The sequence below is a fragment of the Ochlerotatus camptorhynchus genome, unplaced genomic scaffold (genome assembly GCF_037179485.1).
Source record: "Ochlerotatus camptorhynchus isolate MF236.1 unplaced genomic scaffold, CSIRO-AGI_Acam_v1.1 ptg000242l, whole genome shotgun sequence".
NCBI lineage: Eukaryota > Metazoa > Arthropoda > Insecta > Diptera > Culicidae > Ochlerotatus > Ochlerotatus camptorhynchus.
Genome location: NW_027040732.1, coordinates 55,794 through 71,957, shown reverse-complemented (window position 1 = coordinate 71,957; position 16,164 = coordinate 55,794). Strand labels below are relative to the sequence as shown.

Genomic DNA, 16,164 nt, shown 5'->3' with positions numbered 1-16,164 from the left:
GTACATTGCATCGCCGTGAACGCTCGTGGCGAGTGGAATCTTGCATACTTTGTGAAGATTACCCAGAAACGAAAAGTAATCGAATTGAATGGACCCCGCTAGACTCGTCCAGCAGCGAACAAGCGGATGAGTGACGATTGTTGTTTTGCCTAAAGCCGTAACTCAGCGGACGACGAGAGAATGTAAAAGAAGCGCAAAACCGAATTATTTAACATCATTCGTGGGAGATATATTCTCGTGCACGAAAAGAGAGCCGCTCTACTGCAGCACTACTTCAGCAACAGCGAGAGGAATATATAACGAATTTTGCTTCGCTGTGAGGATCAGCAACCTTGGTCACCTTGGTCACTTTAACACACTTGGGTCATTCGTGACTTGTCCGGGGGTGAGATTTGAACTCGTGAGAGGTATGGATGTTAACCCCTTCACCGGGGTCGCCCCCATCAAATTATTTTTAAATTATATCAATCATCACATTAAATGAACGGTGCCGGTGGTGTAGTGGTAAGCGTGATTACCTCTCACCCCAGCAGGCCTGGGTTCAATCCCAGTCGGCGCCGCCGGGATGTTCTGAGGCATAACATCTCTGATCACGCCTTCCTTCGGATGGGAAGTAAAGCCGTTGGTCCCCGGTTCATGAGTTGATGGGTCGATAGGTAGGGTCCAGGTGTGGGAGCTGCCTTCCTGGCACGTCGGTAGCATTGGTGCTCAGCACGGAAAACAAGATCGACGTAAAAACAAACCAAAGGAAAAAAAAAAAAAAAAATCACATTAAATGGCTATTATAAGTGAAATGTCATAACAAGATAGCTTATGTAACGTAATATCAACTTTAGACTGAACTTGCCGTTAATCTGCACCAACTTTCCTATGATCCATTATATTGGAAACATTTTTGTGCCATTTTGATGATTGATTAAATCGGTGAATCGATTCAAAAAAAAATGAATCGATTCACTAAGATCAATTCTTGCCTCAAGATCGCCCAATGCTAATATGTATACGCTTGAGAGCGTGGCGTGCAATATTCATGATCGGTGATAAACATTTCAAAAGGTTCTATCTGCATTGATCGCTTCTCTTCATCGACTTTCTCTTTCGTTAATAACTCAGTAACTCAGTTTTGGACACTAGATAAGAACCTCCTTTATCAAAATATGTGGTAAATTTAGCGTGAAATCTGTTTGCATAGCAGTTATTATTACAAGAAAAAGTCGATGAAGAGAATCGATCGAAGCAGATAGGACCATTTGAAATGTTCATGGAGAAATATTATCACAGCTATGGAATCCTCTTTAAACACTTAAGGCCTGTATAGAGATCGAAGCGAAGCGAAAATCTCATAAAAAATACTACATTTTTCACCTGCGTGGAAAACGCAATTAGCAAATATTTCTCTTCGCTTTGAACTGTAAACAGATACGATCCAGCGAAATCTAATGTTGTGGATCGCATCTTTTTCCCCTAACTTTTTTTTTTCGCGCATGCAGCGCTCGCGAAAAGAGCAGCAGCTAAGCGCAAAGTTGACGTTTCGGAAGAGCGTATCTGTCAGATTTTCACTTCACCGGAGGTGTAAACTGATCGATTTCGTTTCACATGAACTGTAAACTGCGAAAAAAGGAAACTGGAAAATGTTCCACAAACATTTTTTCACAACCTTTTTCGCTAGAAGCCATTACTTACAAAATTGAATCCTTTACATTTGTCAGATCATTAGTTATAAGTCAAAAGCCAGAACGACATTTATGTTGCATTTCAAATTTGTATATTAAATTCAAATTAAATGAAAACTGTCACTGAATAGTTTCAACCTACGGTATTAGGAAGAATCAGAATTTTTGAGATATTATTGTAATCGTACGTACACTTTATTCAACGAAATTAATTTATATTTAACTTGGTGTGTATTGTCTTTCAAAAAACACCTGGCTTGACAGAATTGCAAAATATATCGTGGTGTTCAAGCTATTTTGCCAAGAGTATAAAAATTGCATCATTTTAAAGCACATGTGATTTAAAATTTTATAAAAATTACATACTGCTTCAAATAGGTTGTTTATTATTTTTCCTAAATTGCTTATAAGTAGAGCCTAATGCTAGCCCACGAAAGCATTGAGCTAAGTAGTCAAATTAAAAAGTTGGGACTGAAAGGGTGTGTCCGTTTTATAACTTGAACAGTCCTTACGTAAAATTAGGATACTTGAAGAATTGCTCAAGGACCTATTTCTTATGTATTTTCCAAACATCGAGATCAAGGACCTTAACATAACTTCCAATACTCATAAAAATGGATGATAATTTCCCAGGAAGTTCTGGGAACAATTATTTTTCCGCTCTCATACGCTCTCAATATCACGCGTGGTATTGGAACAAAATATCATGCTTGATATTGATTTTACAAGCTCCTTTGATATTGCGAGACTATTCACAACGCGCAAAAATCAAGCTGAGAACTGACTCGACACAAATGAAATCATGTTCCACATCGTTTTCTTAAAAAGAGAACGTATAGTTTGCTATCTCTTTTTAATCTTCACCGATGGCAGACACAAAGAGACTGCTGCCAGCCGTTATGGAAGTTTCGGTTCCATTCGGGTGTAAAGCAAAAATCATTAAACTCAATCTCACCACAGTTTGCTGAGATTTGCAGTTGGTGAGTTTTTTTTAGCTTGATATTCCGAGCGGCGATATCAGAGCTTGCAAAATCAACCGCAGATGTTTATTTGTTGATTTTTGTCTACCAAAATCAAGCGTGATCTTGGGAATTGGTGAGATTTGATTTTTTGATATTTTTCCAACACTGCTCCAAGCATATTCGAAGAAGGAATTCTGTGGATAATAACAAGAAGTTTCAGGGAGAAAAATAATGCGGAGCATGATTCCATATGAATTTTCGGAGAATACTTCTGGAGTATGCTGAACGGAGGATTACAATTAAATCTGAAAGTAATTCCACGTAAACTTCAAAGGAACTAGCAAAAGAATTACAGGAGGCTTCTGACTTGAATGCCAAATAATTTGCAATCAGAAATCTATTGGATTAATAACGTTCTCCGTGTTACGCTAAGCTGACGGCTTAAGAGCCGTCTTCCAAAGATGGACCGTCAACTCGTTCTTAATTACCCGGCAAGAAACTTCCCTTTTCATGGCAGATTAGTATACTCAAATTCAAGAAAACCAATTCAAACTGCGAAAATGAAATAATTCTTTCAAATCAACCAAGGGGAAATACGCAATAGTTATTTAAGCCCAAACCAATTTAACAAATATAAACAAATTCAAATAACGTGACGCAAAAGATGTGTGGAGTAACTAGTCTCAACTAGAAGTAATTTTTATTGAATTTGATTCAATTGGATGAAACCCGAATATACTAAACTTAAATTTATCGAGTAAGCAATTTATTAATTAAAAAATCAAAGGAAATATAAATTTATTGAATTAAGGCAACAGTTTCCTACTGTGACGTCACGTTTCGAGTTCATGTGTGTTAGCATAGCCATTCGATATCAAATCAAACAAATGTGAGCAGTTTTCGGACAGATCTGACCTGGTTCGGTCCCTCGTCGGATGTCCCGTGACGTTCTAGTACCGCAAGCTTACGCGCCAAGATGACTCGCACGTGGGCAAATAAGCGGTATAGGCGTCCCCAAGCGTAGTGGAGTAATGAGCTGTAGTAGCGGTACGCAGCTCACGCCGCACGACTTGGCGAGATGAGTCGATCTAACAAAGGCTACCAATTGCGCAGTAGCAGTGGTAATGCGTCGTGGCCGAACGGTTGTGCTACGAAAAAATACGCAGTAGCAGTAACAGTGGGCGTAATTGCCGTCTGACCAACAGCCAGCATAAGACGGTGGATGTCCTAGTTGCTTTAAACAGTCCACTCCAGTTTCGACGATATTTGCCGATTCTAGCACAAGCCAATACAAGCCGATATAAGCCGCCCGCATTGTCTGGGAAAGGAGGGCCTGTTAACGGGGAAATCTTACATAATTTGCTCACCAATTTACTACTAACTAATCAGGCTTGCCTGAATTTCCAATTTCACAAATTTCACAATATATATTCAATATTCTATTTTGATCAAAATATGATCCTGCACTCGACAAATTGAAAAAAAAAACTGTGGAAAATTATTTAAATGGATTTAAATCAAATTCACTAAACCGCCCGAACTTACTTCGAGTTTAGATGTTGCGCAGTTAATTTAAATCTATTGTCTTTAACTTGAATCAGCATTTAACAACTTCTGACAACTTCAAAGCACTCCACTCAAATGATTCGATAGACGCGAAGTAGCTTGGGTTGTGCCTAGAAACTACTGCGTAATTTCTTCCTATTGGCAGATTCGAGAGAATAAACGAAGCCGTACAAGGTGTCAAGCACAATAAGGCGTGTACTCGAAAAAAATGCACCATTTTTATCCGTGTGAAACTTTTTTATCCGTGGGTAAAAATTGATGAAAATCTGGGTATAACTAGTGTGGAGTGAATTGTTTACATGGTCAAAATTTCATAACAATCGGTTCAGTGGTTATTGAGATGTCATCGAGACAAGTAGAAAATCGCCGGAGAACAGAACGGCGCGCAAACGTCATGGAAAATCCGACTGCGACCATGAGATGGATCGGAAGACAACTGGGAATCACCCATACAACTGTGTCTCGGGTGGTAAAATCGTTTAAGAAGTCTCAGACGACAGAGCGGTGGGCTGGAAGTGGAAGAAAATCGAAGACAGCTGACCCTGTGAAGGCCCGGAAGGTGTTGGATTATTTCAAGCGTAATCCGAACCTTTCGATTCGCGATGCGGCTCTGAAGGCGGAACGCCTGGTTCGTTCAGCAAACCATGAAACGAGGTCCGGAAGTCACCGAACCGGCGTGATCAACAAAACACGGCGGCCAAATCCCGCGCAAGGAAGCTGTATCGAAAGTGGTTAACGAAACCGATGTGTGTGGTTATGGCAGACGCAAAGCAGATACCGGGGCTGGAGTTCTACGTTGTCAAATCACGGTTTGATGTTCCGAAAGACATAAGGAAGAAGAAAGTGGACAAATTCGCCAAAAAATACTTGCTCTGGCAGGCCATATGCCAATGCGGTAAACTGAGTAAACCGTACATCACAATGGGTACCATCAACAGCGAAATTTACCGCACCCAGTGCCTTCAGAAGCGTCTGTTGCCCTTCCTGTGGTCCCACGGAGACGAGACATTATTTTGGCCGGACCTGGCATCATGCCATTACGCGCGATCGACGTTGGATTGGTACAGAGACAATAACGTTGTTTTTGTACCAAAAACCACCAACCCCCCAAATTCACCAGAGATTCGTCCGGTGGAAAGATGTTGGGCCATCTTGAAGGCCAAAGTTCGAAAATCGTCCAAGGTGTTTAAGAACGAGCTGGAGTTGAAGAAAGAATGGATGAAAGTGATCAAAAAGGTCGGCTCCACCATTGCACAAAATGTAATGAGGGGTCTTAAGGGAAAGGTGTGGGCTTTCAGCGATGGAAAGTAAATTGAATAAAGTAATTATGCCGAAACATAATCCATATGTATTAGGGGAAATGACGGCTTCGGCATGCCAGACTATTTTCGGCAACCCAAATTGAAACACTATTTTCACTGGATTTTCTTACGAAAACACTTCGCTGAATGCATGCAAACGATTCTTTATGCTTTCAGCTTCAATTTGACTATATTTTTACCACTGAAAAAAAGCAATCTAGCAAGGTTTTCTTGAAATGAAACACACGCACTACAAATTGTAGCTGATTCCGAGTTGCCGATAATAGAACAGCAGATTTACATGCAGTTCAAATGGAACGGTTGCCGAATAAAAACTGGTTGCCGACAATACTCGCTCTCACTAGAGAAGATTGGAGCTTTGTAAAAGCGTTTCAAAACAGTTTTTGACAATTCTTTCGACTGAAATTGTTAGAGCAGCTGGTAGCAATTGATTGTAAACAAACCAATACTGCATATGTGTGCGTTCCTTAGAGAAAAAGGGCTATAGAAAAAAAGGACGCTGCTTAGGTTGCCGAGAATACGTAAATTCCCCTAGTTCATTCCCTGAAAGTGTCAAGAAAATCCGACTTAAAATAATAGTTTGGCGAACACTTTTGTCTGGTGCATTTTTTTCGAGTACAGGCCTTAGCCAAAATCTATTGAATTCTCTACGACGCAATGCTTTTGAATTTTAAAATTGGTATCTTAACTGCCGTGTCAAAAATAATGTGGCATCTACAAACGGTGGATGTCTAAGATAGCATACAAGCTGACAGCATGCTCTGAAAATGTATGGACATCCAAAGCTTTCATGAAATTTATTTTTACTTGAATGGGTAGTACTAATGAACGGGTAAACATTAATAGAAAAATACTAGGGTTCAATACAACGATACAAATTTGTTACTTCACTGCAAGCGAATTGTTAGGAATCTTTCAAAGTAAGTAGGATTTCAAGGAAAGAAGTTAAATTCAATGACAATTCTGAAATTAATTCATTGAAAATTCTGAGAATGATCCCAAAGGATTCCCTAATAAAAATTGTATGGTTAATTTGCTTAACGACGTGTTCTGGGTATCATCCAAACCATTTGTGGAATAGTTCAATGATTTGGGTTATCGTTCGTTTATGGTTATTTTTTATTAGGGTTTCTTACTGAGGGACATTTCAAGGTAATTCCACAGACAAACAGACGTAACTCTTTGAAAAACTTCTTCTTGAAAACATAGTATCTCAAAACATATAACCTCAGTAACGACATCTCTCTGGCTTCTCGCGGAAAACAAGCTTGCTCGCTAACTCGTAAACAATATTGCATAAAAGTTCTATAGAATATATAGAAACGTCAAAGTGATCCGATGCCAGCGCTGTGGCGAGTAGTTCACGGAACTGATAATATTCAAATCAACCGTTAAATGCATGAACGAAGATACACAATGAAGAGTTACGTCTGTTTGTCTGTGGTAATTCCTTGGAAAATTCAATGGGAATCGAATTCGGACTCTGAGGATGATTCCAACGGTGACATTTTTCTCAGATTTTAAAGTAGATTTCCAAGGAAATTGTGAGGAGCATTTCAAAGAATGTAGGGATGACCGGAGCAAAACTAAAATGGAATTCCTAGACAAACCTATAGGAATTTCTGGAGAATACAAATTGAATGCTGAAGAGAACTACAAATGAATTTTCCGGAGAAATTTCCAGAGATTTCCTAGGTAATACTGCATAAATTATTAATAATGTGATGAGAATTTCAGATTGAATTCAAAAAGTGTTCTGCAGATTATGTTCATGAGTCTGCTTCTTTTTCTTCTTCTTCGTAATTCAAACTTATTGCTTATCGCATATTAGATTATTGCGTGCTCGCAACTTAGTGTTCGAGGAGCACTTACACAGTTATTAATTCATAGCTTTCGATGCCTGTACCACCTTTGACTTAGTATAATTGAGTACAATCACTCTCTATACCCAGAGAAGTCAAAACAATTTCTAGACCAGCCCGGTAATCAAACCCAGCCACTTCCAGCATGGCCTTGCTTGGATTTTCAAGAGAATTATGGAGACAATAATAATAAAATACCAGAAAGAGGTCTAAGTTGATCTCTGAGGGTATTCTGAGATGATTCAAGTAAATTCTTCAGAAAATACTGAAGAAATCCTGTAACGATTTTCAAGGGTATCAGGATGATTCGAATATAGATTTATTATTTTTTTAGATATTGGACAAAAAGAAAGAATCAAGATCCAGGTTCTGTAAATTTAATAAATTCATGAATTTTGAGATTTATTGTTTGGAAAATTTTATGATCCAAGATTAAGGAAAATCTTGAACATTCAGGTAGTTTATTTTAAAATATTCAGGACATGGAGAAACTTTCTTAATTATGAAACGGCTGAATTGTCAGAATATATATCGAAGTGTTTAAAATCTTAAAAATATAACTACTGTGTAAGGAAGCTTGCCAAAATTTATTTAAGTCTAAGCTAATGACCATTTGGCCTACTGACCATTCGGCCTACTGACCATTCAGCCTAATGACCATTCAGCCTAATGACCATTCGGCCTAATGACCGGACACCCTCAGGGCAATAGTATCGGATCCATAAATAGCCAGAACCTTTGATATCCAGACAAATTAAAACTCAAGTGTTGGCAGCCCTATTGTGTGTTTCGAGTTTATTGGCTTAATATTATAAATTTACTACTTAGAACTTCCATAAATGGATCCTTGAACCTTCTTTTTTATCGAATACGTGTGAGTAAATAAACCGTTAAATAAGTTACAGTAAATGGAGCAATTCGGTTTTATTTTTGAAATTATAGATGCTCATAAAAATTTTTATTCTATAGATCCATCATACTTTAACTTTCAACTTGAATGAGTTGACTGTATAAACAAATCTATGGTTATTGTACTGAAATACGTTGAGATTTATTTTATTAAATTTGATTTTTATACAAAAATAATCGCATCGTTTTTTAACTTCAGACGCCATTAAGGTGGCTTAAGGGTGTCCACGATGAAATTGCCACACACAAAATTGATTCGCAAAATTCGAGTTTTCATCCGATTGCCATCAAATTTTCAGGGATTGAGAAATAACTATTAAACTTCATTTTACCATTTTACTCGTATTTTATTTACAGTCCATACGCAAATTCCCGCACCTTGGCCTTAACCCCGGCCATAAGATTCTGCACACCCTTTGAATCAACCGTTTTTTGCATGTAAACCCATACTTTCTTCAGTTCCTCGACTGTCTTCACTACCTTAGGTCGTTTAAGAAGGTGCTGCTTCATAATCGCCCAGTACTTCTCGATGGGGCGGAGCTCCGGAGTGTTGGGAGGGTTGAACATTTTCGGCACGAAATTGACCTTATTGTCCGCATACCACTTCAGCACGTCCTTGGAGTAGTGGCATGAGGCCAAATCCGGCCAGAAGATTGTTGGGACGTTGTGGGCCTTCAGGAGAGGAAGCAGTCGCTTCTGGAGGCACTCTTTTATGTACACCTGTCCGTTCATCGTGTCCTGGGTCACGAAAGGTGCACTCCGCTTCTCGCACGTGCAGATGGCTTGCCAAACCAGGAATTTCTTCGCAAATTTGGACATCTTCTGAGTGCGGACATGCTCCGGAACGCTGAACTTATCCTTGGCCGTGAAAAACAGGTTGCCGGGGATCTGTTTGAAGTCGGCCTTCACATATGTTTCGTCGTCCATGATGCAGCATTCAACTTTCGTCAGCATGTTGAGGTACAACTTCCTGGCACGAGTTTTGGCGGACTTGTTCTGCTTCTCGTCGCGATTAGGGGCCTTTTGTACCTTGAACGTTCGAAGCCCAGCCTTAGTTTTGGCCTTCTGGACAAAACTTCGGCTTAGGTGCAGCTTCTTAGCCACATCCCTAACGGAGGCGTTCGGATTTCGGTTGAAGGCCCCAACTACGCGGTTGAGATTTTTGCTGTTGTACGGAATACTTTTTCTTTCACTTCTTGGCTTCCGATCGGTGGTCAACCGTTCCTCGAACCGCTTAATCACTCGCGACACCGTGGAATTCGCGATTCCCAACGTTTTAGCGATGGAACGATGCGAGAGATCCTTGTTCTCGTGATGAATGCGCAAGATTTTATCACGCACGAGCTGTTCTTTCGACTCCATTTCCGCGAGTTTTGATCACAGGACTTTAAAACTTGCAGGATGTAAATAATGCACTATGAACTAAATCCACCCAAATTTTCATTAAATTCTACCCAACGGTTAAAAAGTTAGAGCAATTTCATAGTGTGGCAACCCTTTAAAGCATGATCCTCCCTTAACGCCACTTACATTACTTTTTTTTCTGGGCAATTTATTGGCTTTATTCGAATTTTGAGCCAAATCGTTTTTCGAGTTGAAGTTTAAAAAGTATAAAGAAAAACGATTTTTAAATTTTTGTCGCTAGGTGCCGTTGCAAACGTCTCAAATATCACCAAACCCAATACCATAATAGGAAATTATATGCTCAAAAACTTTGTCGAAGACCGGAAGACGGTCCGTGTTCAACATGAACATTTATTAACATTTTATGGAAGCGATGTGCTCTATGCTATAATATAGTAATTAATGTAAATGGACACAAATCACATAACATATGTGGAACTTCATGCAAAACTGCTGACTAAAAGTTGACCCCTTTTTTATGTTTCCTCTGTGGTATAACTGGTATAGTTGGACATCGACCTGTCAAAATTAAATTTTCGTGATTCGACACTGAGTCTGGGCCAATGTCGGAAACGTAAGCAATGGCTTCTTTCGTAAATATCTTGTGATTCAAAGTCAATCCATGTAACCCAGCAATTCTATCAGCTATGGGGACTTTCTCAATACACAAACATTGTGGTGGCTTACTTGAGCGAGTTTTCATTCTCAAGAAATTCGTGGAAAAGTCTGTGACTTTGGTCCTTATGAAAGAAAATCAGATATTTGGTTACATGCTCAGTACACGCTATTTTAAAACTACCCAAATGTGAGTAAAATCCACCCTGATCGGTCAAAACTGAATCTATCAAAAAATGGGTAAACTATGTTGGGAGTGACAGGTTAACAATTGAACAACGTCGGTTGGATCCATGCCAATGTTGCTCATGTGTCAGCTTGTCATTTCCAACATAGTTTATCCATTTTTGAATAGGTTCAGTTGTGACCGATCCGGGAGGATTCTACCCAAATTGGAGTAGTTTTGAAATAACGTGTAAGTATTGCCGTTGACGGTCAATGACATTTATATAAGGGCTGGGCCAACAGGCAGCTTGCTGGTGTTAGAAGCAAAAATGTTGTAAACATTGCTGAACATCTGCGAACAGATAGATATACGTCACTGCCAACATACTGAGAACAGATAGAAATACGTCACTGCCAACAGCTGTTTCGTGTAAAAAGATAAACATTGCAATATAATACGAACACCACTAACCATTTGCACATTTCACTAACACCAATAAGCCCTTTGGCCCAGACCTTATATAAACGTCATTGGTTGACGGTGGCTTTCTAGCTCTTTACTCCTATAGATATTGCTAAAGTGTGATTGTGTCAGTGATTTGTTTTCATCGGGAAAAATTTCCGCTATGAAGTTTTTTTTTTCTGATGAAAACATTTTGCGTATACCTATACGTGACGTTGTGTGCGTACGATAAACGTCAGCAATCTCTATGGTAAAATTCCGAAGGCTAGCGGATTTTGTCTTATCCCTTCACTCCACCATGGTACCAGCGAGCCACCGTTTCTTCATGCAAAGATTAACAGGATCTTATGAGATTTTTTACTGGAGTGAAAGAGTAAGGTAATGTCTGACAAGTTTCTCGCACAGAGTGACGTTTGCTTATGTGATTTTACCATAGGAGTAAAGGGTTACAGAGTAGGGTTACCATATGGTATCCTAAAGGAGGACATGTCCTCCTTTTTCAATAATTTTTCTTCATCCTCCTCTTGCCCGAAAATGTCCTTCTGGCATTTTTTTTTCCAGTAACATATTCATAATATTGTTTTCAAAGAGCGTTGTTGGCAGACCTTATTTGGTTAATTACGTCGCAACCTCATCTTATCTAGCAAATGTTATTCGATGGTGGGACTAGGAGTATACTACAGTTGTCAACTCCCTACATTTAGGCTGCGATCCATTTGGTGAATTTTAACTTATATTTGACAGATGGAAAATTTTCAAATTATCCTGCTATTCTACCAGACATATTTCAGACAAACCAACAAACAATTTCTCGAAAATCGGACGATCAACAACATAGGGATTTTCGAACTTTGCAATTTATTTTCGAAGCGTCAGTGAAAATTCATCAAATGAAAATAGTCTTAGTTGTGTTCCATTTTTCTGAATTTTTACATAAATTTGACATTTCGAAAAGAAATTATAATGTTGGAAAATCTCTCTGTTGTTGATCATATGATTTTCGAGGTGTTTGTTCAAATTTATTCCTGGTCTGAAAGAAATAAGTCTCAACGGCGCCGATGGTGTAGTGGTAAGCGTAATTACCTCTCACTCCAGCAGGCCTGGGCTCAATCCCAGTCGGCGCCGCCGGGATGTTCTGAGGCATAACATCTCTGATCACGCCTTCCTTCGGAGGGGAAGTAAAGCCGTTGGTCCCCGGTTCATGAGTTGATGGGTCGATAGGTAGGGTCCAGGTGTGGGAGCTGCCTTCCTGGCACGTCGGTAGCATTGGTGCTCAGCACGGAAAACAAGATCGACGGAAAAAACAAACCAAAGGAAAAAAAAATAAATAAGTCTGGTACAATAGCAGGTTTATTTGAAAATTTTCCATCTGTGAAATTTAAGTTATAATTCACCAAATGCAACACAGCCACACAGATTGAATCCAACATGTGTTCGACGTTGGCGTTCTGGTTCTATGGGATTTTAGGTATTTTTTGTTTAGACCGCTACCATACTGAGAGCGAAGAGGCACGCGAATCGTGAAATCGAATGTAAGGAATAATATCAATAAAAGGAATTCTTTTGCATAGAACGTTATGCGCGCCTCTTCGCTCCCACTATGGCAGCGGCCTTCGCAAGTAGCATTGCAAGTTTTATCGTGGTTTTATAGCATTCTACAAGTTTAAATAATGGTCTTCAGAACCCTCATAAAACCCAAATTGTTCCATGGGTCATGTCGTTTTCGCTACACCGGTGCTACATGCTATCGGCGAACACCTAAAAATTCAGGGTGTAGCTATCGGTTGCACCTTTGTTTACAAACAAATGATGATGAGCTTTCAATGACTCCAGCTTATTGCTGCTTACACTACACCGGTGTAGTGTAGCAAAAACGAAAACGACATTAGAGTCCTATGCTGAATCAATGGTAAAATTAACAGGTTGCTTAGATGTTTCATGTTGGTTTCAATCAGCGATGACATGTATCCTGATTTTTGAACATGATTAAATTTGGGATGGTTTTAAGGCTGTAAAGCTGTGGTTTTCATGCAAATCAGCTAGATTAAATCATTTCCAAGTATCAAAAATGAATTATGAAGGCTAGTTTGATGCATTTTCAGAAGTATAACGAGAAGATGAATTGAATTGGTAACAACTACAAGTTATGAACAATCTCAATTGAACCTTTGCAAATCATGAACTTTGTGATAGCGCACATGTTATTAAAACGTTTGATAAAAACTCATTGTCCTCCTTTAATGTTAACAAAGGGAATCATTGTCCGCCTTAATCTCCAAACCTCAAATGAAATGTCTTCTTTTTCAAGTTTTTAATATGGTCACCCTATTACAGAGTGACCGAAAAAGCTAACTGTCAAGGTAATGCGGCCATTCTTTTTTACACTAGCTCTGGGGCACAGGGGGCCTATCATAGGATTTATTAACGCGTGTTTTCAAGTCGGTCAGAAGTCAATTGATGAATCTACGTTACGGTCGGCCAGCAGATGGAAATTATGTGAAAATGATAATGACGTTTTGCTAGCTGTCAAATCGTATGGAATATTTTTTAGTACATCATCACTTTTGTGGTTTTGGATTTCAAACCTAGGTGTCGCATGCACTGGTGCAGTTTCGCGTAGATTCATCAATCAAGCGCATTTTTAACCAGTCACTAGTTCTTTGTGTTGGGATTTGAGCAGAAACATTCAATTTTACGCTATTGAGAAACATAGAGAGGCTTGAAACCTTGGGTATTACAGGTATCGATAAGCGCTCGATTTAATTTGGCATCCTTCTTGCAAAATTCTTGTGAATGAAAAGATGCAAGGTTAGCTCAAAACACAGCATATGTCTGTTTGACGTTTTAATACATAGAAGAAGAAGTTACGCTACAGCTATCAAATGAACAAGGCTTCAAAGAATCGCCAGCAAATATACTTCAATTTCTCAAGGCACACTATGATTTTTTTTTTTTCAATATTCAGCTCTTTTTTATACTGGCGGTAGAACTTTGACAGCTTCTTAAGATTTGCTGAATACTTATATATGAACCAGGACACTTGTTGCAAAATGATGTTGCTTTAAACTGTATGCATCAAATTCCAAATTTGGGCGTTCTTTTTTTCCCTCATACATTATGAAATGAAATGAAAGTTTGATGCAATTGGTTCCAACAAAAAATGTTAATGATTAAAAAAGTTGGTCATACATTTATTATCTAAATTTATCATAGAAAAAAGAAAATTGAAAAAAAATTACCCATGCAAATTTAAAGAAATAAACAAGTACTCGCTTGGAGTTTCTCAAATTTTTGGTAATAATTGTACAGAAAAGCAATACGCATCGCTTTTAAAATTTAATTGAAAGCAGTTAACCCATGGCAGCTTTAAATTACGTTTTTTAGGTGGCAAGTCATCATTTAATACGTCTTCTTTTTTATGTAAATGATAATTTAAAATTTTAAATTAAGCTATAAAATTAAAAATAAAGAACGTAAATTATTATGGCAATACAAAGACATGAGTTCACGAGTCCTAAGAAGATATCGAATTATAAACCACATTGGAAATATTTTAATTGACTACCCCCTTGATCTTCTTACTCAATTTACAGCTGGCATAACCAATTTGACAGATCGATGTCCTACTATACCACTTGAAATCACTGAAATGGGGTCGATTTTTGATGATCGAGTTCCACTTATGTTATGTGCACAAATTCAGCTGATTTGGTTCATTGTTAAAAAAAATCGCCATATTAAAGAGAATACTAAATTTACTACTTTGCGTTTCACTCAAAATTTGCGAAAATATTGCCATACATTGAAAAAATCCATATCTACCACCCCTTCGCATCCAGCCCACCGAAGAACCGGCAGCTTCAACTAACAGTCCAAAGTTCTCCCTATTATTACAGCCTGCTGGGGCAGACGATGATGAAGAAACCCGCCGAAGAGCACATCAAACGTCCGATGAATGCCTTCATGGTGTGGTCCCGGCTGCAGCGACGGAAGATCGCCCAGGACAACCCAAAAATGCACAACTCGGAGATCTCGAAACGGCTCGGTAAGTACCCACTCACTCACTCACCGTTTTCCCCTTTAAGAACCTGTTGAAGAATCGATTTTGTATTCCTCCTTCGCACCACAATGGGATTTGGTTACAATATTTTTCTTCGATTTGGCTTCTAATCCATTGTCGGTCGTTGGGCTCCGGGAAAAGAATTACGAAAAGGTAAAATTTTGCATTTTTATCCCGGTGCTTACGTCCCGATTTAACTTTTTTTCAAGCACCGAGGAAAATCGGGAAAATTCGATTCCCCGATATGAAAAGAATTGGATTTTCCCTCGTCAATTTTCTCTGGAATGGGGTGGGATGAGTTCGTTCACTCTCGATTTCGCCCACCACCCGAATGGTTCAATTATTTGTTTGGTTCACACAATGGGCTGTCATTTCAATACACCCAACGACGACAACGACAACGACGGCGACGACGGTCGGACGGTCCCAAGGACCAATGCCGACAGCATGGAATGGTAATGATGACGACAAAAAATTGAATGTACATAATCCATTCGGAAGGTGAAAACATACAACATTGATGATGACGATGTAAATATATGTTGGTTACAATGCAGAGGCAAAAGTTGTTCGTTCGACTGTTGTTGTTTGCGGGAGTTTGTAAAATTTATGCGTTCGACAGGGAATAACAATCGAATTTAAGGCTCAGCAGCGGTAAAACTCGGGGGACGAAAATCGATAGAGGCGTGATTTATTCGATGTTTAGCTGTCGGATTCTATCGCTGGGATTAAAGTTGACGGTCATGCACATGCTTCAATCATAAAACAGCAGCCAACATTTGAAAATCATCGAAAGTTTTGAACTTGGCAGGCTATTTTTCCAACCATCAATCGATTGCAACCATTTTCAAGCAAACCGTCACCTCGTCAACACCCATAAAGCAAAATGGCTTCCCTGTGTGACATTTGCGATCGGATCCTGTCTGCGGCGAACAACATGATTCTGGAGACCCCCTGCAACGGTCGCTTCCACGAGCAGTGTATCAAGGATTGGTGTAAAACCGAGCTGGCTTGCCCGGGATGTTCCGGCCAGAAAGAAGACTGCCGTCAACGGTATGAACATCTTGAGATGACGAAATTTCCTACCATCTGTTCCAAAGTTGAATTGGCAGAGGTTACTGCCACTTCTGAAGCTACCGGAGATGAAGTGACCATACAGGAAC

General features: G+C 39.2%; 1 protein-coding gene across 1 annotated transcript in view; it reads left to right on the top strand.

The window, feature by feature from the left end:
* Positions 1-15,643, top strand: part of LOC135704499 (SOX domain-containing protein dichaete-like) — a 109,318-nt gene extending 93,675 nt beyond the window's left edge. Inside the window, exons 3-4 of the mRNA XM_065225984.1 lie at positions 14,838-14,986; positions 15,624-15,643. Coding sequence (XP_065082056.1) covers positions 14,838-14,986; positions 15,624-15,643 — 169 coding nt within the window. The remainder of the gene's footprint in view (positions 1-14,837; positions 14,987-15,623) is intronic.
* Positions 15,644-16,164: the final 521 nt, after the last annotated feature.